Below are 24,272 nucleotides of genomic sequence, written 5' to 3'. Positions count from 1 at the left end.
TCAGTCAGCAATTTTAGTAGAGGGGCAAAAGTTGAATGAACTATTGAGTAAATCAAGTATTCAGTGTTGAAAGTGGTCCCTCCACCACAAGTTGATGTACAGGCAGTCCCCGGGTTACGTACAAGATAGGGACTATAGGTTTGTTCTTAAGTTGAATTTGTATGTAAGTCGGAACTGGGTCCAGATTCAGCTGCTGCCACTGAAACTGACCAGGGGCTGACTACAGGAAGCCGGAGGCAGAGTTGCTCTGCCCCCAGCTTCCTGAAATCAGCCTGATCAGTTTCAACAGCTGCTGAATCTGGAACCTGGGACAGAACAGCTGGGGTGCTGCCCGGTAGGTTCCCACAGGACCAACCCGGCAGCACCCCCAACTGCTCTACCCGAGGCGTCCCGCAACAAAAGCCTGGTCTGCCCAGCTGGACCACCCCCAGCAGACCAGGGGGACAGGAGCAAAGCCGCCCAGGCGGTGGCTTTGCTCGGGTGTCCCTGGTCTGCTGGGGGTGTCCAGCGGCTTTGCTGGACCCCCCCCAGCAGACCAGGGAGACAGGGAGAAGCTTTTCTCGCCCTGGAGGACACGGGCGGCGACCCGCCGCCCGTGAGCTCCGGGGCGAGAAAAGCCCCCTTCATAAGTGCGGATCCGACATAAGTCGGATCCGCGTAAGTCGGGGACTGCCTGTACTAACGGGTATGTGGGGTTGTCCATGCTGCTTCCTCTTGTGTACCTATGTGTTCTGTTGCTGTATAGAAAACAATTCTTCAAGGCTGTCATTCCGTAAAATAAAAAAATACTACTTAAAAAGTCTTTGTGGCTGGTTTTGGAGGGATTTATCTTGTCAACACAGTCCTGACAATAGATTTAAGTCAAGATGTATAATCAAGTTTTATGTGTATCTTTCTCAGAAACTTCAGGTTTTGTAGATAAACTTTTTGAAAGTCTGTACACAAAGAACTACCTTCCTTCCCTTGAACCAGCAAAACTAGAACCGAAGCCTTCAGGTCAGGAAAAAGAAGAAATCAAAGAGGAGGTAATATTAACTTCTCACTCACTTGCTGCTATGAACTTCTCAAACCAATCCCTCCACCATCCACTTTTGTAGAAAGTTGTTATAAAAACAAAACCCACTGAACAGGCTCTTTTGTAGTTAATGGTCTCTCCTGCCATCTCTCAGCTCACAGGAATGCTGTAACAAAGGTATGCTCTGTCCGTTTGGATAAGGCAGTATTTTTTATCCTTTTACAGACACCTCCCTTTGATCAATGTTGGAGTAGCATTATGAAATCTCATTCAGTTCTGCTTGGCTGTGGTGAGGAATGACACAACAATGGACTGTGTTAAGGAATGGGGAAAGATGTAAAGGCCTTGCTAGCTATCTCGGAAGATGCATGTAGATTTCCAAAATACCTCTATTCTAGGGTTAAATGTTATGTAGGAAAGTGGTTACCAGTGAAACACGTTAATAAGCATCTTTTTCTTTTTTCTTAAAGGAATTACCCTGAATATAATACAGCTTCCATTCCATGACAGCTGCTTTTTATGGTTCTGTTCATTGTTGCTCACAATAATAAAACTAAAATGTTTAGAAATAGAAGTGCCAATGTCTGCGCCAATCATCAGCTTTGCTCACTCACTTCAGCTATATATTGTATCCCTTTCCACTATCATTAAATGTGTCTCTTTATGTTGTGAATTCCCCAAAATAGGGAACTTCTTCCTACATATTTGTAAAACACATAGCTCTGTGGTTCCTTGATCCTGATTGGAAGGTTTGGTAGAGAATGCAGTACAAATAATTCTCTGTTCTCTAGATGTATAGTTATCATGGCTCAGTGAGGTTCACAAGGCTGATTTAAGTGATATAGTTATTTCAAAAGAGAGCTGGCTATTTTTAGATAAGGTCGAATGAGATATATGATATTCTGATCCCCTTCCCCACGTCATAAGCATGTATATCATGTACTGTTAGAACTACTGGAAGTCTCCCTTCTAAAAATCTCTCCTTGGTAAGTGAATAGTTGTGTGTGGGGGGGGGGAAACAAGGCTTAAGACAAGTGCCTCTAAATGGATTTTTCACATATATGCTGTTGCCTGACAGTCTGCATATAGATATTGGAAATAGGACAACAAAAGTGTAGTAAACTATCTGTAATGTCGGCAACCAGCTGAAGGTCATGGAGACCGTAAATGATCACACATTGCGAAATGTTAGTCAGACCTCCAAAGAATAGCCATATAATGGTGAGTTTAGAAAGGGAGACATTTCTCTACTAAAAGCATAACATAATATCTACACAGTTCAAAATAGCTATTTTGTAGACTGAACTGTGTAGATGTTGCTTATAATTGTATCTAAAGGCCGTCTTCATACCAAAATTCTAATTCTGAAATACTATCTGATCCTGAGTGGAAAATTTGCCACATTGCATCATTGCAAGTCAATTACTACTTTTGATGCCACAATACTTGTATTTAACTATGATAGTTCATGTTGGAACAGAACTGATATTGTTCTCTTGGTCGAATATTGAGAATTTTGGTTTCTTACGGGGGTTGGGATCATCCATGGGATCAGGATATACTATAACCAGTCCTAAACCAGACTGTCTTTTTTCATTGTGAAACCTTGTTTGCTGCACATCTAGAGATATTTCAGTATTCTTGTAAATGGAATGACACAGGCTAAAATAATGCAGACAAAGGAAGAATCTTAAAATAACATAGTTACCTTGAAGTAATACCGTTACTTTAAAAAATGCATACAATCTTTCATAAAAGATCATTGTTTTCTGTTGTTGCCATCAAAATTGTTAATTTTATAAGCGATATACTTTGTGACAAAATGGCTGCAAATAAATTTAGAAACAGGACAAAGGATTTTTTTCAAGCAGATGAAGTTATGCTGAAGCTGACTAAAGGCACCAGTGAAATTGATTTTAGCTTTTTTGGTAATGCTTGTAAAAGGTTTATGACTTGAATACTATTGTTCAAATACATGAATAGTTTACCACTTACAGGTATTGATTATACCCAGAATTCATATTAATGATGCAAGTACAGATAAAAGAACGCCTGCAAGGCTGCATAGTTTTAAGTTCTTGTTGTCTGGGAAATCGTACCTAAAAGATCCTATTTGCTTACAGTAAGGAATCCTACAACCAATTAGAGGTTGACACTATTTTTCTAGACACCTCCTGTCTGATGTAAATTTAACCCAAAATAGTTTCCTGTTTTTGGAAAACTGTAGTGCCAAAAAGAAACTAAACACTTTTAAAAAGAAAGATATGACTGTTTACAACCCTGGTGTTTTGTTAGATATGTGTAGCATAGGTGTTCTGTTGTCTTAAACAGTTGCTAGATGTGATGTGAACTAAATCTTGGTTTATTTCTTTGTATTTTTAAAACCATTTGTTTGTTTAATGATGTGTTGTTTATTAAATAGATATTTCAAGAGTCATTTGAGGAAGAACGAGATGGCAGGAAAAAGAAGCATCCTAGCCCACAGAGAAACCGTTTAGATTCTAATGAACAAAGGTTAGTATTGGTATGAAGCACAACGGGTTCCTTTGTTTTGTGGCAAGACTCTTTAACTGTAAATTTTCACCTCTTGAGAGAGCTGTTTTACCAGAATGCCCGCTCGTCCGCTTCCCCCTCCGTGCCCCCTGCGCGCGCCCCCTCCCCCCCCCCCCCCGCCCCCAACCTCCAATAACTCTTTGGTAGAACATAATCTCCTCTGAGAACACAACAGTGTCTCTCAGGCTGGTGCTAAGGGATGTTTAAGAGTTCCATCTATTCTAATTATTCTCCTTTCTGAAATGTGAATGATGATCATTAAGGGGTGGAGATGTATACAATATTAATAGCAGCTGGTGATGTTTGCATTTTAGGAATGTGTTCTTGTGTCGCCATTGCCATGTTGTCTCACATATGGGCCCCAATGTGTGAGTAGATTGAGAAGAGAAGAATATTTACAATTTGCAACTGCAAGCATGTTCCATAGCTTTTTCTCTCAATGTGTGTGGGTTACACATACCTGTCTTACAGAACCAGAGAGAAAAAGAGAGATGATGGCAAATGGAGAGACTATGATCGATACTATGATCGGAATGATTTATATAGAGATAAATATGACTGGCGAAGAGGCAGGAGTAAAAGTCGTAGTAAAAGCAGAGGGTTAAGCCGAAGTCGCAGCCGCAGTGGGGGTAGAAGCAAAGACCGGGATCCGACCAGAAATATTGGTGAGTAGCCAAAGCATTGCATTGAAAGAACATCTGACTCGTTGTAGTGATTAATGCAAAATATATAACGATGCAGAATTTGGATGCCAGTGAGCTGTTTAAGGACACTAGCTATGGAAAAGGCTTGGAGAACTACATACTGCTGACATAATTAAACCAATTAAGGGGCTGTTCAGTAGAATAGTACAGTCTTGGGAATTAGAGGGTTTTTTACTCCATTTTAATTTATTCATAAGTGTATTCCAGTGGATGTATGCATCTGATATTGTGCTGTCTGTTTTTTGTGCAGAAGTTGTTTTGTTCTTATAAAATTGTTTCAATGTTAGGAGTTTTCTTTTTTAATATTTAAATGGAATGATGGCATCATGTTTTCTCTTGGCCTTGTATAGGGAATCCAGGAACTGAAGGGACTGGCAGAATAAAGTGTTGTGGATTTCAGGGTATGTTAAGGAGCGTGTGTCATTCATGCAACATTATAGGGAAAAGTTGCTTTTGTTTTGAAGAAAGTAAAATGGTTGGATAAATATGAGCTTTGTGAGAGCAGTGACCAGTTGCTGAAGTGGAAACTTCTTGATGCCTTGGGTCTACAGTTCTAGCGTTTTACAAAAAGTAATCTGTCACCGATAGTATAAAAATTCTATGTTCTTCATGGCGAATAAGCAAGTTTGTGTTACTATGCAATGTCCACTAGCTATCCATGCATTCCATTCTGCAGGCCTTTGATAAACCTAAAAAAAGCACAAAAACTTACCTGGTTTACTTTACTTAATTTCTTTTTCTTTTTTTAAGCGGAACACAAAGAGAGAGCAAAATTCAAGAGTGAAAGGAATGACACAGAGAGCACATATAATCCAGTGTCTTTGTCATCCAGTAATTCTACTGAACAGTATTCCTCTGCGCAATCTATTCCCAGTGCAGTTACTGTGATTGCACCTGCTCACCATCCTGAGAACACAACAGAGAGCTGGTCAAATTATTATAACAATCATAGTGTTCCAAATTCATTTGGCAGAAACCCTCCGCCTAAAAGACGATGTCGAGATTATGATGGTAAGGAAGCTATCCGTTTCTCTCGAACTTCCTCTCTAGTGCCTCTGTTTCTTAGCTCTCATTCTTTTATTTTTAAATACTCTATTAAATTCTTCACTAAATGGAAGCAGTAAATGAAGATTAAGTGGTGTATAAAGATTGCTTGGGTCAGACTTAATGTTGCTGGAAGTAGTTTATTTGAAATCTGACAATTCTTTGCGCAGGCAGAAACATATTAAGTTCATAATTCTACATGTATGTCTTGGCAAATGTGTCAGCCTTTAGCAGTGCTCAATATGATTATAGTATTTGGTCTAAAACCGGTGGTAATTCTGTCTCTCCCTTACCTGCCTACTTCCCGTGTTACTGGTGAAGTTGGTACACTGTGGTGGAAACGGTTCAGGTTGTTTGACTCTGAAATCATATAATTCCAACTTGAACTCTAGCTTGAAGTTTTATTTAATAGTGTAAAACAAAATGTTAGATCAGAAAATTCTGGTCTTCTTAAATGCATTTAGTATGTTCTTTAATGAGAAATCTTGGAAATGGTTATACTTTGTTAAATTTTATAGCAATCATTTTGAAGTTCTTGATAAATGTAATGAAATTGTTGTCTTTGCAGAGCGAGGATTTTGTGTACTTGGCGACCTTTGCCAATTTGATCATGGAAATGACCCGTTAGTAGTAGATGAAGTTTCATTGCCAAGCATGATTCCTTTTCCACCACCACCTCCAGGACTCCCCCCTCCTCCTCCTCCTCCTGGTATGCTAATGCCTCCAATGCCAGGTCCTGCTCACAATATGAGAATGCCAGGCCCACAAGTACATCCTCAGCCACCACCTCCTGTTGTGCTTCCTGTGTCAAGTAAGTTTAAAATATATGGGTAGGTTATTTTGTAGTCCTAATAAGAATTATTTGGCTCTTGTTAAAATAAATATTTGTTTACCTAGAGTAATAGCTAAAAAGCTGGAAAAACCTATCTGTGTGCTGTACACATTTTACTAAACTAATACTTGGAAGTGGTTTTAAAAATGTAATATTTGCAGTAATATAAATGACTAATATAGAAACTAGAAACTCAAGGGGAGACGGTGTAATATTATCTAACTATCCCCTATCCATTAGTGTAGGATTTAGCATTTACGTTCATGTACTTAGCACTTCAGTATGTTCTCCAATAAGACACACTATAGACTCAGTACAATACATCTCTTTGATTAGTAAATATTCAGGATTCAAAGCATGTTAAATAGAAAGATATAGATGCTTTTATTCACGTACAAATGGCTGACCACTGCTGACAACCTGTTAGATGACCTTTTTAGATTAATCTTGTCAAAAGATTCTTGTGTTTTATTGGGAAGGATTTTCATAGTCTTTGTGCAGATACAAATTTGGGATCCACATATCTGCAGATCATCCCTAGATGAGGATATCCACAAATTTGCAGGTTTCTACTTACGAATCATAAAATATTCAAACAAAATACAGGACTATGTAGCATTTTAAAGACTAACAAGACGGTTTATTAGATGATGAGCTTTCGTGGGCCAGACCCACTTCCTCAGATCAAATAGTGGAAGAAAATAGTCACAATCATATATACCAAACCATATATATAAACCATATATATGGTTGTGACTATTTTCTTCCACTATTTGATCTGAGGAAGTGGGTCTGGCCCACGAAAGCTCATCATCTAATAAACCGTCTTGTTAGTCTTTAAAATGCTACATAGTCCTGTATTTTGTTTCAGCTATACCAGACTAACACAGCTACATTTCTATCAATATTCAAATAAGTATTTCAAGGCAAATGCATGTGTTGTCATCCAAATTGAACTAGCTTACAGGCAGAGGTTTCAAGTTCTATGTTGTCCTACAACACCTGGAAATAAAGCATATCATACTTAATATTTTTCAAAATGTTCCCTCATTTCTGTAGAACACTCCCCCCTCCTCCCCAAAAAATTTTTTTTAAAAAAAAGGCTGCATTCTAGCTCATCTGCCACTTTTGGTTGTTTGGGGATATTGGCTTGTCATTGGTGGCTAGGTTTCCCTAACCACTTCTCCATTATATGCCAATGCATTTTGCTAGTTGTGAGCAATGTTGGAGAATAGTGTGCCTATGAGAAGAATTTTTTCTGCAGAATACTGAAAACATGGACACTCTTTCAGCATTGTTTTATTCATTACATCAACACAGTTCATATGGCATTATATAGGCTAATCATCCAGCTGTTGTGGTAATAGGAATAGTCCTACTCTATCAGAACTCACCAAGCATTCAACAGTTAGGCCTCCTGTTCAGTTAAGTCAGGGGTCTCCAAACTACGGCCCGCGGGCCGGATGCGGCCCGCGAGGCCCTCTCATCCGGCCTGTGGAGACCTTTTTGTCTGGCCCCACCTTCCGCGTGCCGGTGTGACGAGGCGACCCCCGCCCGTCTCTGGGGCGCCGCCGAACGGGCCCTTCTTGCCGCGGGGAGGGGGGCCCTGTCAGGGGTGTGTGGCGTGTACTCACGCCGCGCCGGGGCAGGAGAAGCGGGCCGCTCCGCTGACAAGCGGCCGCGCGGCGGCAAACGGCGCAGGGGGCGGGGGTTAGCACGGGCGGCGTTCCCCCACCCAGACTGACAGGGCAGCCGGCCAATCAGGGGGCAGGATGGGCGGTGGTGGTAATGCCCGCCCGGCGACGTGCGGGGGAACGTGAACCCCGGCGGGAACTTTAAAAAGGTGACCCCTTCCGCCCGGGGTGGGGGAAGGAGTGAGCGGTGGCAAGCAGGAGGGGAGGACAGCGTGCAGAGGAAGGGGAGAGCGGGGGAAAAGCCCCCCCCCCCCCCCTTCTCAGGAGTCCAGACCCGACGGCCACCCAGACGGCAGGACCAGCCCCGGCGGGAGGGGTGGGCGTCTGGATATACGACCGTCAGCCTGACGGACGAATCAAAGGTGACTGCCCCACGGTGGGGGGAGGTAGAGGGTCACACGAGGAGGGAAAGGAAGCAGCCCAGGGCAGAACTCGTTAGAGTTGGCGGGCTGACGAGTTACGGCAGGAGCCCCGTCAGCCGGACCGGAGCCAGCTGGTTCTGTGTCCTTAGGGCCCTGGGCTGGGGCCCGTGAGTGAGGGTGGGCCCGGGCCCCCCTTTCCCTCCCCTTCAGCACTGGAGGGAGTGCATGGTCAGAGTACCGGCCGCGCTGCGACAGAAGGCTCAATAGGCAACTGAAATTCCCCGTCGTGAAAGCGGCCCCTGAACTGCTGTTTGATAGTTAATGCGGCCCTCGGGCTGAAAAGTTTGGAGACCCCTGAGTTGAGTGATATTCAGAAAATGGTCTGAATGTGGGTGAATTATAAATCTCAACTTTTTTGAAGCTTGAATTTGATAGACTCCCCCCCCCCCCCCAGAAGGAGTAATGCTAATGACCAACTTGGGTGCAAAACTTCTATATAAAAACTTCTTGTAAGGACTTGAGGATTCAAGAACTCTGATACATTTAAATTTTGTTTTCATATTTAAAATTTAAGGAAATTAAAATATTGTTTTGGTGCCTAAACAAATACATCTGATCAGGAAAAGTACCATTTTCTTTGCTCAGTAGAAAGCAGGCTATAATACCATCTGATCATGATTGAAATCTTATTAATTGGATTCATAGCATTACTTAGCTGCTTTTTCTGTAGTCCCTTAAAATACGAGTAACAATCAAAGCTGTTCTCAGTTGGGATGTAATAGTGTAGTCGATTAACTAATTAATTGTTAAGCAAAAGCTTACAGGTTAATGCTATAGAGTAAATTACATGCATTTTCCCCCTTCCCCTTGCCAGTAAATTTTTTAGCAGGCTAGCCAGCAGGCCGGCTCAGTCCTGGCTCACACCAGGTCCGGGACCTCCCCCCTCCGTGGCTCTGCATTTAAAGTGTATTAGGAGCCAAACAGACAGGCAGCCTGGCTCATGCCAGCTCCAGGAGCTCAGCCTGTTGCCAAATGGGGGTTACGCCTCTGAATCAGAGGCAGCAGTGCAGGGTGACAAGTAGCCAGTCTATGAGGAGAGCTGGTTTTTAAACTGGCTTTCCTCATGAACGAGCTCTCACTTGGCACCCCACAGTTTCTTCTCATACAGAGGCAGCAGCGTGGAGTGGCAGGTGGTGCCTTGTGAGTGGGGCCAGAGCGCACTAGCTTCCAGCCCCACCCCTGGAGACTATAGAATAGTCAAGTAACCAATAAGAATTTAAGATTAGTCAACTATTCAATTTACTGATATTTCGCATCCTCAGTGTTATACTGTACCAAAATAGAAAAGAACATAATGGAATACCTCTGAGCATGCACACAAAAAATACTTCCATCCACAAAATAATTCTTGCCCTTGCAGTTCCTGTTTTAGACCTGTAGTCTAAAAGCATTATTGTTATCTCTTGCTCTCTATGGGTATGTCTACACTACAGCACTAATTCGAACTAACTTAATTCGAATGAGTTAATTCTAACTAAGCTAATTCGAACTAGTGCATCTAGACCTAAAAACTAGTTCGAAAGCGTTTTGCTAATTCAAACTAGCATGTCCACATTGAGTGGACCCTGAACCGAGGTTAAGGATGGCCGGAAGCAGTGCCAGCAGGGCATCAGGTTAGGACACAGAGCGTGGAGCTGCTGTCTCAGGCTAGCCGAGGGCTGTGCTTAAAGGGACCCGACCACCACCCCGGACAGACAGTTCTTAGGGGTTCCCCGCTTGCAAAGCAGTCCTGTCTTGGAGTGCCCTGAGTGCCCACACTCGGCACATCACAGCACTCGGCCATCAGCCCAACTGCACTTGCTGCAGGCTGCCATCCGGAGGGGGAGGGGGAGTCAATCGGGGGGCTGCAGGAGAGCTTCCACCCTGAGGAGCCCACAGAGCCACCCCAGTCCTCCCCATCGGGGGCTCGTACCCTATTCCTCCCTCACCTCCTTCTATTTACCCCTCCCTAGCCCTCTTTCCTGATGTACAAAATAAAGGACACGTGTTCAAAAATAGAAACTCTCTTTATTGAACAAAACTGAGGGAGACTGGGAAAAGGAGGTGGGAGAGGGGAAGAGAGAGGATGGGAGAGGGGAGGGCAACTAAAATGATCAGGGGTTTGGAACAGGTCCCATATGGAGAGAGGCTAAAGAGACTGGGACTTTTCAGCTTAGAAAAGAGGAGACTGAGGGGGGATATGATAGAGGTCTCTAAAAGCATGAGTGGTGTGGAGAGGGTGCATAAAGAAAAGTTCTTCATTAGTTCCCATAATGGAAGGACTAGAGGACACCAAATGAAATGAATGGGTAGCAGGCTTCAAACTAATAAAAGAAAGTTCTTCTTCAAAAAGCAAATAGTCAACATGTGGAACTCCTTGCTGCAGGAGGCTGTGAAGGCTAGAACTAGAACAGAGTTTAAAGAGAAGTGAGATAAGGTCATGGAGGTTGGGTCCATGGAGTGGTATTAGCCAGGGGGTAGAAATGGTGTCCCTGGCCTCTGTTTGTGGAAGGCTGGAGATGGATGGCACGAGACAAATGGCTTGGTCCTTGTCTTCGGTCCATCCCCTCTAGGGTACCTAGTGTTGGCCGCTGTCGGCAGACAGGCTACTGGGCTAGATGGACCTTTGGTCTGACCCAGTATGGCCATTCTTATGTTCTAAGCTCAGGGTCGGGGGTCTCACTGGATCACCTTGATTTTCATGCAAACCTGCTCCTGGGTGGCCAGGCTGGCAGCTATCCTGCCTTCGATGGCCACTTTCCTGTGCCTAGTGCGGAGGTCGTGGATGAGGTCCACGCCTGCCTCTTGCAGCCCTGGGCAGGCTCCTAGGAGCCGCCAGCCTGGTCCCGGGAAGAGGCGGAGTGCTGGGTGGCAGCGGGTGGCTGGCTTGTGCTGTGCCAGGTGCAAGGTCTGCTGGCTGGGTGCTGGGAGGCTTTCACCTGGCACGGTCACTGTAGTCAGACCGTGGACCTTTAAGGACTCCGGGGCCTGGAGGGGGGCAGAAGAGTTTCCCTGGCTTGGCCCAGAGTGGCCACCAGGGCAAGCTGGGAAGCGCTAGCCTCCAACTAGCTACACAGCCCTTAATTTGAACTACTTAATTCGAACTAGGCGTTAGTCCTCGTAGAATGAGGTTTACCTAGTTCGAATTAAGCACTCCACTAGTTGGAATTAAGTTCGAACTAGTGGTTTGTATGTGTAGCGCCTATAAAAGTTAATTCGAACTAATGGCTGTTAGTTCGAATTAACTTTGTAGTGTAGACATACCCTATGGAGTTTTATTCTCCTGGTAGAACTCTAGCAAATGTATCCCCTAACAATAACAGTTCTCTCTAGGGGAACAGAGAGCCTTTTAGTTTAAAGTTTTATTCCTTCTGTTTAAAATGTAGTTGAGTAAACTATCGCAGTGGAGTTTCATATACAGAATGTTTTTTTTTTTAATTGCTTTCAGATTAGAAAATATTGCAATCTCTAGAAACTCGGTTATAGTAAATAGGGATAATAGCGAATAGCTGACAACCCGATAAGCATAAGCTTATCAGGTAGTCGAGTGGAGGATTGAGTACTTGCTTTCCCCAACATACACCTTTGCTGCTTCTTACAGAGGCAGCAAAGCGGGGGAACAGGAGCCGGTGCTGTGGAGAAGCTGGCTCCGGCACCAGCCCGTGTTCACGGTGGAGAGGGCTGGCTGCTGTGAACAGGGGCTGCCGGACTCAGCGTGAGCTGGGACCTAGCACTCTCGGCTCATGCTGGTCTAGGATGCTGAGTCCCTGCATTTTAAATGTACAAAGAGCCCAGCGGCTCTTGCTACATTTAACACGCAGAGCTGCAGTGCAGCTGGCTCCCACAGTCAGCATGAGCTGGGACTGCTTGGTCCTAGTTTGAGCCAGCTTCTGGAGCTACCCCTGTTGCTGCTCTGCAAAGCAGCCCTTATCAACTAATTGTGTAGTCAATACAAATTGTATCTCATGCGGTTATCTGGCTAATCATGTAATTTAACATCCTTAATAGTAAAGGTTCTGAATATAAATGTGCAAACAGTTCAGTGCAAACTTGTTTCAGCGTCTGTAGGGCTATGAAGTCTTAATGATCTGTTTAATGTTGTCATTATAGGACCACCTTTAACACAGTCAAGTTTGATGAATAATCGTGACCAGCCTCGGACAAGTGCCGTGCCCAATCTTGCACCAGTGGGAACAAGACTACCTCCTCCTTTACCCCAGAACCTACTGTATACAGTATCAGAACGTAAGCAAATGTCTCTCTTAATTTGTCTGGGATAAAGTAGTAGTAGAACTTCTGTTAGTGTTGTATCGTATTAATGATTACTTTTACTTCCTTGTATTACATATAAATCCAAACACATCCAGTCTTGTAGCTTTCCCTTTAATTTGTGCTGAGTAGCATGGGGAAGCTGTTGTGTTCCCTGAGCTAGTAATGTAAAATTAATTCAAATTATGCATGTTAAGGTCGACTAGTCAGTCGACTAGTCAATTCTCCTCCTCTCTCCTTGCTGCCTCTTCAGATCAGCTGTTCAGCATTGCTCCTTTGAAACACTGCCACAGCATGGCGCAAAGCTGCAGAATCCCCAGCTGAGCCCTGGGCTCCACGTGGCATTTCAAATCGGCAGCTCCAAGCTGCGCTTCTTCTTTGAAATGCACAAGAGCCCCCATTGGGGACTCTTGTACATTTCAAAACTGGTATGGCTCATGTGCAGCCCGAAGTCAGCAGCTGGCTCCAGGCTGCACGTCAAGTTCCACGTTCCTCATTTAAAGGACAAGAGCCCCTGCGGGAATTTCCTTTGATTATCCGATAGTTAATATCCCTAATTCAAATGGAATTTCATCCAGGCATCTTCTCCTTAAAGCTGTGTGGATGGATCTCATGGCATAGGATTTTAGGGAATGTGGGATCCTGTGATCCACATTAGGATCCTGGGGTGAACTATCAGATTAAACATCAGTATTTACACTTAAACTTGTAACTTGTCACACTTAAACTGCTATCTTTCTTTTTTCCTATCATTTTCTCAGGCTTCTTTTTATTTTTGGCTAGTTATAAGGCTTCTGTTCTTGATTATGATGGCATTTTTAATAGAAAATTAAAAGATGTTATGCAGCTACCAAAATAGAGTGCGCCTCCAAGTATGTTGGTATTGGAAAGCAGGATAGAAGGGAAAGACTTCACTTATATTGCCGCTTCATCATAATTTATCCAAAAGATTAGAGGCTTTTAGTGAATGTGTGTCTCTTTACTATGCAAAATGAAGAGTTCTATATGAAATATCATTGAAAGCAGTAAATATATCTGTCTGATCATTGAATAACCTTAAATGATTAACTTAAATCCAACAATACTTTCACCAATTCGTTATTGTTGTCTGTAATGAAGAGTCAGCTAGCATTGCCATCTTAGTTTGCTTTCCTTCTGGCTTTTTTTAATCTCTCTCTCTGTCTGTCTCTCTCTCTCTCTCTCTCTCTCTCTCTCTCTCTCTCTCTCTCTCTCTCTCTCTCTCTCTCTCTCTCTCTCTCTCTCTGAGACAGACAGACAGACATGGTTCAAAGACTAGTTCAGCATGCGAGTGATTCTCCACATTTTGAAGGGTATATAGTAATCCTGCTGAAATCTTTGTTCATTTATTTCCAAATAAAACTGGTCCATGTTGTCCCCATATGATTATCCTTCAGTTGTAGGGCTTTCCGTGGTTTATGAATCTGTCTTCATTCTCAGGATGTTATTGATGCTTTGATGCCTGTCTGGGAGACAGTCATGTCCTACTCTTAAATTGTGACTCACTGACTGTGCCCTTGAAATCAGATGGGATGCAACTATAGGACAACTGATGTATGCTTAGCAGAAATCTAAAGCTAGATTGTTTTTTAAAAATATCCAAGTTCAACCATTTGTCACGCTTGCTCTTTCTGAAATATATACTGTACATTTTCAAATGTATTATTAGGGATGTGTTAAAATTTTTTAAAAACAGTAACAGTTAAAAATCCTAGCAGTTACACAATTGAAGTTTTTGGGGATCTATGGATGAGTGGGCCTAGGGAAGGAAGGATGATGAGGGATATCCCTGCAGCTCCTGGGGAGCAAACTAGCACCCTGCATTGTGGGCTTGCAGTACAAGATCCTGCAACACAGGGCAGCAACCAGCTCTCCAGGAGGAGTGGGCCTGTCAGAGCTCACAGCACTCTGCCAGTCCTACTTCCAGGGAGCTGGCTGTCCCGCACTGCGGGCTCTGCAGTATATAAGACCTTGCAGCGTGGGGTGGCAGCTGACTTCCCAGGAGCAGGGCCAGGAGCCAGTGTGCACAGGAGTTGAATAGTAATGGAAACCTGATAAACTGATGCTTATTGGTTAACCATTTAGATGGTTAAACTCTTACATCCCTAATGTATATTGGGAATCTTCATTGACCTTTTGACAATGTGAAAAGCCAGTTTGCTGGGGGTTTTTATATGTGATGTCAAATGAATATCAGCAAAATACATAAGTATCTTCTTTGCTTCCCCTCAGGCACTGGATTATAATTAGATTTAGTGAAGAGTGCTGTAAGGAAACCATATTGCCTGGCTTATTTATTAAAAATAACTCACAAGGCTTACATCTTCGTTCATTTTGGAATTGAGAACCAGGTTGAGGTATTAACCTACCTCGGACTAACAATCATGTTAAACTGAGTAGAACATGGATTTACTACAGAGTTCAGTAATATTCAGTAGGCTAAGTATATTTTCTGTGTCCTATTTTACTCTCCTCTCATCTACCCCCCAAAAACGGGCTCTAATTCTTGTATCTCAGCATGGTTTTGCAGATCATGGTGGATCTTCAGGATGATCTAGCTGAACTCTGTGTAATATCTTTTCCCTGAGACCAGGCCTATCTGCTCAGTGTAGTACAGAAGACATGCTACATTCAGATCATTTTCCTCAAAACAACTAAGCTGGAATTTTGGAACTATTTAGAATCCCTATTTCTTTTTCTGTCTCTTGATAGATACATATGAACCAGATGGCTATAACCCAGAAGCACCCAGTATTACCAGTGCTGGTAGATCTCAGTACAGACAGTTCTTTACAAGAACACAGACACAGCGACCAAATCTGATTGGCCTAACATCTGGGGAGATGGATACAAATCCAAGAGGTAAGAAAGGTTTCTGAATTACCTGTTGTTCCCTCCCTCTGGGGCTTTTGGCATTGGCCGCTGTCTGCAGACAGGATACTGGGCTAGATGGACCATTGGTTTGTTCTTATGTATGTTATGTTCTTATGATACTGCTGTGACTAATCTTATGAGCAGAGTTGAGCCAATTATCACTTGGTTTTATTTTGTTGTAGGCTGAAACAAAAAGAGCCTTTGAAGTAACATTTGGGCATTAACTTTCACACACACACACACACACACACACACACACTTAAATGTCAATGTTCTTATTAATGATTTTGATAACTTGATCTAAAAGCTTTTTAAAAAAAGCCCAATTTCTTGATCTGCTTTGCTAGTGTATGGACTACTGCATAATACAAATCACTTTTCTCTCTCATTTTCAAATTCACTTAACAAGATGAGATGGGGCAAAAAGCTTCCTGATCCTAAAACCATACCCATTATAACTAGAGATGTAAAGGGTTAACTGGTTACCTGGTAAGCATTGCCCTTACCAGCATGACTACTGGTTAACTGGCTGCCCAGCCAGGCTGGAGCAGTCCGCACACCTGCAGGATCCCAGTTAACCAGTTAAACATAATGTTTAATTGGATAATTTTTGAATACTATTTTACATCCCTAATTATAACATTAGCAGCCTAAACACTGCTTTAAAGGAACAAAGGTTCATTCTGGCAGCAGGGGCATCAGAATGCCCATCCGAGCCACCTTCACTCATTAAATTCCCTGTGTCGTCTGAAGTGAGTGTGACAACAAAGGAGCTGCTGTGGCAGAGCTTGAACACTGGAGGGTCTGGTTTATTTTAGGCAAGGTACCTTAATTGAAACAGGCTGTCTGTCACACATGAAATTTTACATCTTTGTCAATAGAACTGTTGCATATATTGATTTGAGCTGGTATAGTCTAAGTGAAGAGCTAATTTTCATGTATTTAAAAAAAAAAAAACCTTCAGCTTGCACATAAGACCTGTGAGCTTTAAAAAAAGTCTGTTAGGGTCCACAATAGTGTGAAAGAAACTACCACAATGGGTGGAGGAGAGGGGGATTTGAGGATGCAGCTATTTGTACTTCATATATTTACTAGGCAGCAAAACTGGAAAGCAGATTTGCAAAGAGACACATAGCTGCAGAGTTCCCTCCATAATGAGTCATCATCTTTACTAATTGTCTAGTTGTGAAATCTTAGTGTGGAATCTGTAGCATTAGATTGTGATGCTGTAAACTCAGAATTAACTTCATTACAAACTCTAAGAGATTCCTCTCTGAGAATTAGGGATGTTAAAATGCATGTCTTCAAGTAAACGCGTAACTGCTGAAATTTTCAGTAGTTACATATTTTCATTTGGAGAAGGGAGGGCCTACCTCCCCTCTTGCGCTGCTGCTTCTGATGGTGAGGGAGCTGCGTTAACTGAAGATTAACCGACGAGCCCAGGCTCATCAGTTAACTATTTACACTATCACATTCCTTTGGAGAATGCATTTCAGAATGGGGAAAATCCAGAACAGTATGGGTAAATTTTGTTTCAATCCCCTTCTACTGAAGTTTGCTTGGGCTAAGAGAGGTTCACATACTTTGCAAGCTGTTTTTATATTTAAGATGAAGAAATCTGTGCATCCTGTGTCCTTCGTTCTGACTAGTGTAACTGAGTGTTACCAAAGTCTCTGGTAGTTTATACAAAGCATATGAAATGATGTACGGTTCCAGAAGCTTCTTTTTAGGGGAATGAATATTTGGCATGGGGGAATGAAAGACTAATGGCAATCGCAGCATCTAAGTAAGATGCAATAAAGTGCCAGGCAAATATTCTTAACCACTCTAGTTTTCTTAATTGCACCTAATAGTGATCTGCAGCTGCTCAGCACTTCTGCAGCCTCTCACCTTTGTCTTGATCTTCAGCCCAGGAAAGCAAGCCTTGCTAAAAAATGTTAATTTTGGCCTGAGCAGACATCCACAAACATCTGCTGAAGCCCCATACTTTAATTGACTTAAATAGGCCAATGTTTACTTTGTAAGTTAAACTATGAGGTTTAATTGACAGATTTTTCTCTAATTTTAATATGATGCTTGTTTAAAGTCAATTTTAAAATAGATTATTACCATCTGCAACCTAGCTTATTGTTAAGCAAGTTATCTGCATTCCCTGAAGTAATTCCATAAACAAATTTAACCACCTTATCAAAATCTTTAATTTTTAGTACTTATAGCTGAACAAACATATATCCACTATTAAAGATTAAACCGGCTTTGCTCGGATCCTTAACTCAATTTTCTTGAGGGCTCATTTAAATCATTGTTCTGGGGATCAGAGTTTCGGTATACAGACTGCCCCAGGGAGAGAAGATAATCCCAGCCTTCTCTCTGAAGAAGCTTGGGGCTAGGTCACTGGCTACTGCAGCTGGCCCTGCTGAGTGCTGGTATGCCTGTCCCCCAGCTGGGGGGGACACAAACCCACAAAAAGACAAACTTTAAAATATATAGTAGCTTAGCTGTGGCCAGCCCGAGGCTCATGAGCCGCATGTGGCTTCTCTCCTCTTCCCTCCCCCCCACACCCCCAGTGTACAGCTCATGAAGCACACTCCCCCCTCCTTCCTGTGGCTTGAAAGCTGCCCCTGTGTCCCCAAAAATGGCCCTCTCCTCCCAGCTCCCTGTTCTGACCTGGGCAGGGGAGCTGTTTGGTGCAGCCATGAAAGCTGCAGAAATAAAGATGGCGGCAGGTGGTGGGAGCCTGCTATGGCCAAAAAGCCTCAAAAATGCCTTTTAATGTGGTTTCTTAAAGGGGCAGAGCCTTTTTTAGAGTGTGTGTTTTTTTTTTTTTTTTTTTTTTTTTTTTGGTCGACAACTGTGCCCTGGTTGTTTGCCCAGAATGGGTTGGCCATCCGTGAGATATCTGTTCCTTTCTACACCCCATCCTACCTCCTGCTGGCCCAGTGGGATTATAGCTGTCCTGGTCTCCATCTCTGGCCCCTTGATGACCCATTGTGATCATTCTACAGTATTATTGCCCCTCCTTCCAAATCCTTTTCCATCTTATGCAAAACAATCCAATGCACGCATATTTCGTTCTCCTGGCACAATCAAACCCTGACATTGCTCTAAGTTATGACAATTTATCAGAAGAGGAAACTGCATTCTAAATTTGGTACCATTTAGGAAGAGTTCTTGAACAAACGGACTCATGGAAGGACGGACGGAGGCAAGTTTCTAAAATATATAGTAAAGATGTATACTTGTGCTTTTCTTTAAACAACCTGTTTTTTAAACACGACGAGGAGTCCTGTGGCACCTTATAGACTAACAGATTTATTGGAGCATAAGCTTTCGTGGGCAAAGAACCACTTCGTTTTGCCCACAAAAGCTTATGCTCCAATAAATCTGTTAGTCTATAAGGTGCCACAGGACTCCTCATCGTTTTTGCAGATTCAGACTAACACGGCTACCCTTTTGACACTTGTTTTTTAAATTTTACTCATTTTTGACATTTAAATATTAATTTTGGAAATACCTAGGTTAGAGCATTTTAATTAATGTGCTTCTTTTTTCTCCAGCTGCCAACATTATCATCCAGACAGAAACTCCCCTTTCTGTTGCAAATAACAGCAGCAATGTAACCAGAGTGGTTCTTGAGCCAGACAACAGGAAAAGACCTCCAAGTAGCATGGAAGGGCCGCCTGTAAAGAAACCCTGGATGGGAAAGTAAGAACTCATAAGTTAGAGTACAAGGCCAGAAAGGATGGCGAGATTATCTAAGTGCAGCAGACTAATCTGTAATGTAAAATAGATTTCATTCAGTATTCTGAATATAATTGTCTGAGCCAGAGATCTCTGAAAAGATTGTGTGGTCTAGTGAATGAACTCCTTCCATTTGATAATACAGATGTTAAAAGCTACATATAATATATTCTCACTAAACCTTGAGAGTGTCATATTGAGAGTAATGCACAGTAGGCTATTTAGTTAGCATGAAACAATATTTTTGCTGCCTTTAAACACAAGTATGTTTCTCAAAAATGTTACCTTGCTCTTGCTTTTTCTAGGCAAGCCAATAATCAGAATAAACCAGCGTTCATGAAAAAGAATCAGTACACTAACACCAGGCTGGAAGTTCGAAAAATCCCACCTGAGTTGAATAATATTACACAACTCAATGAACATTTCAGCAAATTTGGAACTATTGTTAACATTCAGGTAAAATCAAGATATCTTTTCCTGATATCTCTTCAATAACTTTGTCAAACAACCATATTGTATCTTTTGGGAAGTCAGGATAGGTAAAGGGGGAATGTGAGGTACTGTATCAGAAGCTGCTTCTTCCTGGTGCACTCTGCATTACTGTCTCCATTCTGTTAAAATATTGCAGAAGCTTCTTGCTGTGCAGGTGCATTTTAAACTCTCAAAATTGAGGGTAAAGCATGGGCATTAAGCATTAGGTCTGAAATGGCAACATTCATTGAGCACTGGACACTTGATATTTGGAAGATACCTTGTTAAAAAAAAATCCTCCCTGTTTTTGTGTGGGGATTGAAGATGCCATCATGTTTTTCATAAGGTTTATCAAAGCATCTTTCACCCAAAGGCTTTGCATGTAAATTCACTGCCATTTTCCATCAGAGATGTGACTACAATTCAGGTCATGGCCCTTGGGATTGTTTGGAATGAAGAACAGTATATAAACAAAATATTTCTAATTGTAGGCTAAAATCTTACTCAGTTGTTTCCCACTTTTTGGCTGGGACAGTAGGTTGGCTTCCTTCAGGTTTTTGATAGGAACTGAATAAGAAGTGGGACTTCTGAAAATCTGCCCATGTTTTGCATTCAATATGAGTAAAGACATTATTAGTCTGAAAATGTCTAGGTTTCTCTATACTCTATTGGTAATAAACTACTTGCCACCAAAAATAGTATATTTTAAAAATATAATTGTGACTGGTCCTTCCCCCATGTTTTATGAAATTGTCTTAGAGACAAATATGTATAACTCAAAGATGTTGGACAAAATACCTCACATAAACTCAATTTTAATGTCACAATCTGCCGGATATGTATATCCTATTTTGGTGTATGTATCTCTCTTGTACATAAGGATCATCTGAAGAGGGTTTTGCCCATGAAAGCTCATGATACCATCTACATGTTTTGTTCGCTTTTTAAAGTGCTATTAGGATATTTGTTGTTTTTAAAGTTTTTTTTCTTGTACATAAAGTTAGTTATGAAATAGAGAATGGTTTATGGTTTTACATGTGCAAATGAAAGCCATTAATGGTGTTCCTGCTGATGGGACACCTCAGTCTCTGGGTAATCACCTGTAAACAGCCACCTTTGTCCTTTAACTCTAAGCAGTGGTTGGTCTTAAGAAGATGTGTGACCACCCCAACTGGTAGGGTCGGACCAGGTAATTTTCCATGGAAGGGGAGAATATAGAAACAAAGAATTCCCTCACAAAAGGAAGGCTGTTTTAACATGCAAAGTTTCCAGGCTCTTTGTCTTTGACTGGCAGGTTAGTCCCAAGAGAATAAACTAGGGACCTCAGGGAAAACCATACTGGAAAATAAAATTGGACTTGGATACTGACATGGAATAAAACAGTTGTTTTTCCTCAAATGTGTGTCAAGGAATTAGGAGGTGTTGTTCCTAAAAATTGAGCAACCCTTTGTGGCTTGCACTGTAGTTACTTGATTGGGCCCTTGTGCAGAATCCAAAGGCTTAATTAAATACATTGCATAATTAGTCTTGTATGGATTCAAACCCTGCCCTTCCATAAGAGGTTTAAAGGAACTGGGAATGCAGAGAGCATCTGTGATAGGAGTAGCAATGATTCTTCCTGTCTCATGTCTTAGTGAATATTTAATGGTGACAAATAGTGCAATGGTACTGTATTTTACTACATATTTTACACAGCATAGACCATAGATTTTATGTATGTCAGAAGACATTTGGTTTTGACTTACCTGTGTGTCATCTTTGTGCAATCAATACTTGGAAAAATACAGCTCCCTTCTTTCTTGTGGATATTTGTCAAATATAGTTTTACATGAAGTTTCAGATGCTTTGTTTCATATTTATCAGTGGTAATTGTTCATAAATGCTAAACTTCTGTTTTAGGTTGCTTTCAAGAATGATCCTGAAGCTGCTCTAATTCAATATTTAACTAATGATGAGGCCAGAAAGGCCATTTCCAGCACAGAGGCAGTTTTAAACAATCGATTCATAAGAGTTCTATGGCATAGGGAAGGTGAGCAGCAGCCACCACTGTTGCAGCAGCACCTGCACCATCATCAGCAACCACCACCACAGTCTCTGCATCACCAGCTTCATCTTCAGCAACAAACACTGACTGCCCAACCGTCATCTGCAACGGTACATAGCAATGTGTCTAAGGTATACTGCTCTCGTGCGAAATGATGCTGCTTTGTCAGACTAGTCAAAGCTTTTAAGATCAACAATGCTTTGAAGTGAACAATACTTTAAAAATGCAACTATATAATCTTTCTTTTTTTATATGTACTCATATATAGGTGATAAGTAAACCACTGGCATCGGGTGCTTATGTCCTTAATAAGGTTTCAGTTAAACGTCGCCTTGGAGCAGCAGGTGGAAACCAGACAGATACAGCACATTTGTTAAACCAGTCCAGTGCTACTGCAGAGGATTCTCAGGTATGTCTGACAAAAATTAGTGTCTGTACATTTTTAAAATTTAGTACTTTAACTATTCTTTAGATTGGAGGATGAGTAAATACAACTTGTGGGTTCTGTATATGGTTGTTCCATTAATATTTTGTGTAATCTCAAGCAAGTAATTTAATCTCTGTATCTCCAATTTCCTATTTGCGATGAGACTCTCTAATGACTAGATTCCTTTTCTTATTCCTGTAAACTTACTCTTTGGCTACGTCTACACTACAAGTTTTCTGTGCAAAAAATAGGCTAATGAGAGTCTTGATCTCATTTGCATATTTTCTGCCGATCCGTTTTTGTGCAAAAACGAGCAGTGTGGATGTTTTCTTCTTGGGCAAAAACCCCTTTTTCCGCAAGATAGGTTTAACCATCTTTTTTGGGGTGTAAGGATCTTGCAGAAAAAGGTGTTTTTGCCCAAAAAGACAACATCCATACTGCATGTTTTAGTGCAAAAACCCCATCACAAAATGGATTGGCAGAAAATATGCAAATGAGACGACTCATGCAAATGAGTCCCTCATTAGCATATTTTTTTGCTGAGAACTTGTAGTGTAGACGTAGCCTTTGTGTGCACCAACCTGCATGAGTAGGTACTTTTTAGATGGTTGTATAGTGATCTTCATACAGATCAGATAATGGGGATTGAGTTGCACTGATGCTGTGGTGCTGAGTAGTGCTGCTAACCAAAGGACATACTTATAGGGGGAAAGGAAGAATCATGCAAGGTTTAGGCTGAACAACTATTGCTCTTTTAATGGGAATCGCATTTAGAAAATTCTGAGCAGAGTGCAATGTTACAGTATGATTGGTAACCTGTATATAATGCAAAAGTAATATGCTTAGTCTCCATGGTGGTTAGTAGAGATGAATTTGATCCTGCTGTGGTTTGTGTAACTGACAGCATCACCTTGCTATGGCCTCACTGTCTCTTATCGTTCCCTGCAGTATTCTCTAAATAAGTCCTTTGAATAGGGGAGAAGTGATGGGGTGTTTTTGTTTGGCAAGCATTCAGGCTTCACTCTTCTGGGCAGAATTATGCTGTTATTGATTCCTGTATGCACTCATGTTTATTATACTTGAAGTGTAGTTATAGCATGTTGATCCCAGGTTATTAAAGAAGCAAGGTAATATTGTTTGTTAGACCAACTTCTCTTTGTATGAGAAGTTTTTGAGCTTGTTCAACAAAAGAGATTATTGCACTCACCTTCTCTTTCTACTGTTGCCACCTTTGTGTTCACAATGTAGCCTCTGAAGTTTTTACATTGTTTTATTTTTGAATGCAGTAATTTTTTGTACATAATCCTATATTTGTTAAACTTAACTTTCCTGATAAAAAGATCGCACCCCAGTGCAGCAGCATTTCTTATAAATATAAACAAACTTGTTTGTCCTAGCCCCTGGCTGGCAAAAAGTAAGACTGTGTGGCCTGGTAGGCTTTGAAGTTTTACATAGTCTTGTTTTTGACTGCCGTTATGTAACCACAAAAAAAAAATCTACATTTGTAAGTTGCACTTCCGCAATAAAGAAATTGAAAAATACTATTTCTTTTATCATTTTTATGTTGCAGATATATTTAACCAAAAAATCAAGTGAGCACTGTATACTTAGTATTCTGTGCTGTAATAGAAATCTTTATATTTGATAAGGTAGAAAACATCTACAAATGTTTAAATAAACGGCATTAAGTTGTTTAACAGCGATTAGTTGTTAATTTTTTTAATTGCTTGCAAACACTGCTCTGTATAGTAAGTTGTCATGCATCACCTAAATGTCAAATAGCATAATTTCTTTTTAGACATCTTAGTTGTAAACAGGGGGCATGACTAGACTACAGCTCTCTTTTGAAAGAGGGATGTAAATTAGACTGATGAAAATTGCAAATGAAGCCGGGATTTGAATTTCCCATGTTTCATTTGCATAGTGGTGGCCGTACCAAGGGCTTTTCAAAAATGAAACTGCCGTCTAGACCTTTTTCAAGGGGGGGGGGGGAACCCTCAGGAGTACAGAATCTTTCAAAAAAATTTTTTCCAAAAGAACTGCATCTAGATGGTGATTTCACTTTCAAAAAGCCCTTTTTCGAAAACGTGCAGACGCCATTATGCAAATGAAGCACGGGAAACTCAAATCCCGGCTTCATTTGCAATTTTGATACAAAGAAAGATGGATGTAGTCTAGACATGCC

The 24,272-nt window shown here is 41.5% G+C and overlaps 1 protein-coding gene across 3 annotated transcripts in view; it reads left to right on the top strand.

The window, feature by feature from the left end:
* RBM27 (RNA binding motif protein 27) overlaps positions 1-24,272 on the top strand; it is a 49,686-nt gene that overhangs the window by 5,653 nt on the left and 19,761 nt on the right. The window contains exons 3-14 of one of the 3 annotated variants that reach the window (XM_006128557.4): positions 901-1,025; positions 3,438-3,529; positions 4,040-4,233; positions 4,623-4,673; positions 5,023-5,283; positions 5,885-6,127; positions 12,354-12,488; positions 15,243-15,392; positions 18,962-19,109; positions 19,451-19,601; positions 21,516-21,770; positions 21,929-22,069. In XM_006128557.4, the coding sequence (XP_006128619.2) occupies positions 901-1,025; positions 3,438-3,529; positions 4,040-4,233; positions 4,623-4,673; positions 5,023-5,283; positions 5,885-6,127; positions 12,354-12,488; positions 15,243-15,392; positions 18,962-19,109; positions 19,451-19,601; positions 21,516-21,770; positions 21,929-22,069 (1,946 nt within the window). Of the gene's footprint in view, positions 1-900; positions 1,026-3,437; positions 3,530-4,039; positions 4,234-4,622; positions 4,674-5,022; positions 5,284-5,884; positions 6,128-12,353; positions 12,489-15,242; positions 15,393-18,961; positions 19,110-19,450; positions 19,602-21,515; positions 21,792-21,928; positions 22,070-24,272 lie in introns of all 3 variants that reach the window. The other 2 variants (XM_006128556.4, XM_006128558.4) reach the window with 2 other exon arrangements.

Source organism: Pelodiscus sinensis, chromosome 17, assembly GCF_049634645.1.
Source record: "Pelodiscus sinensis isolate JC-2024 chromosome 17, ASM4963464v1, whole genome shotgun sequence".
Taxonomy (NCBI): domain Eukaryota; kingdom Metazoa; phylum Chordata; order Testudines; family Trionychidae; genus Pelodiscus; species Pelodiscus sinensis.
This window is presented reverse-complemented; position numbering and strand designations above follow the sequence as displayed.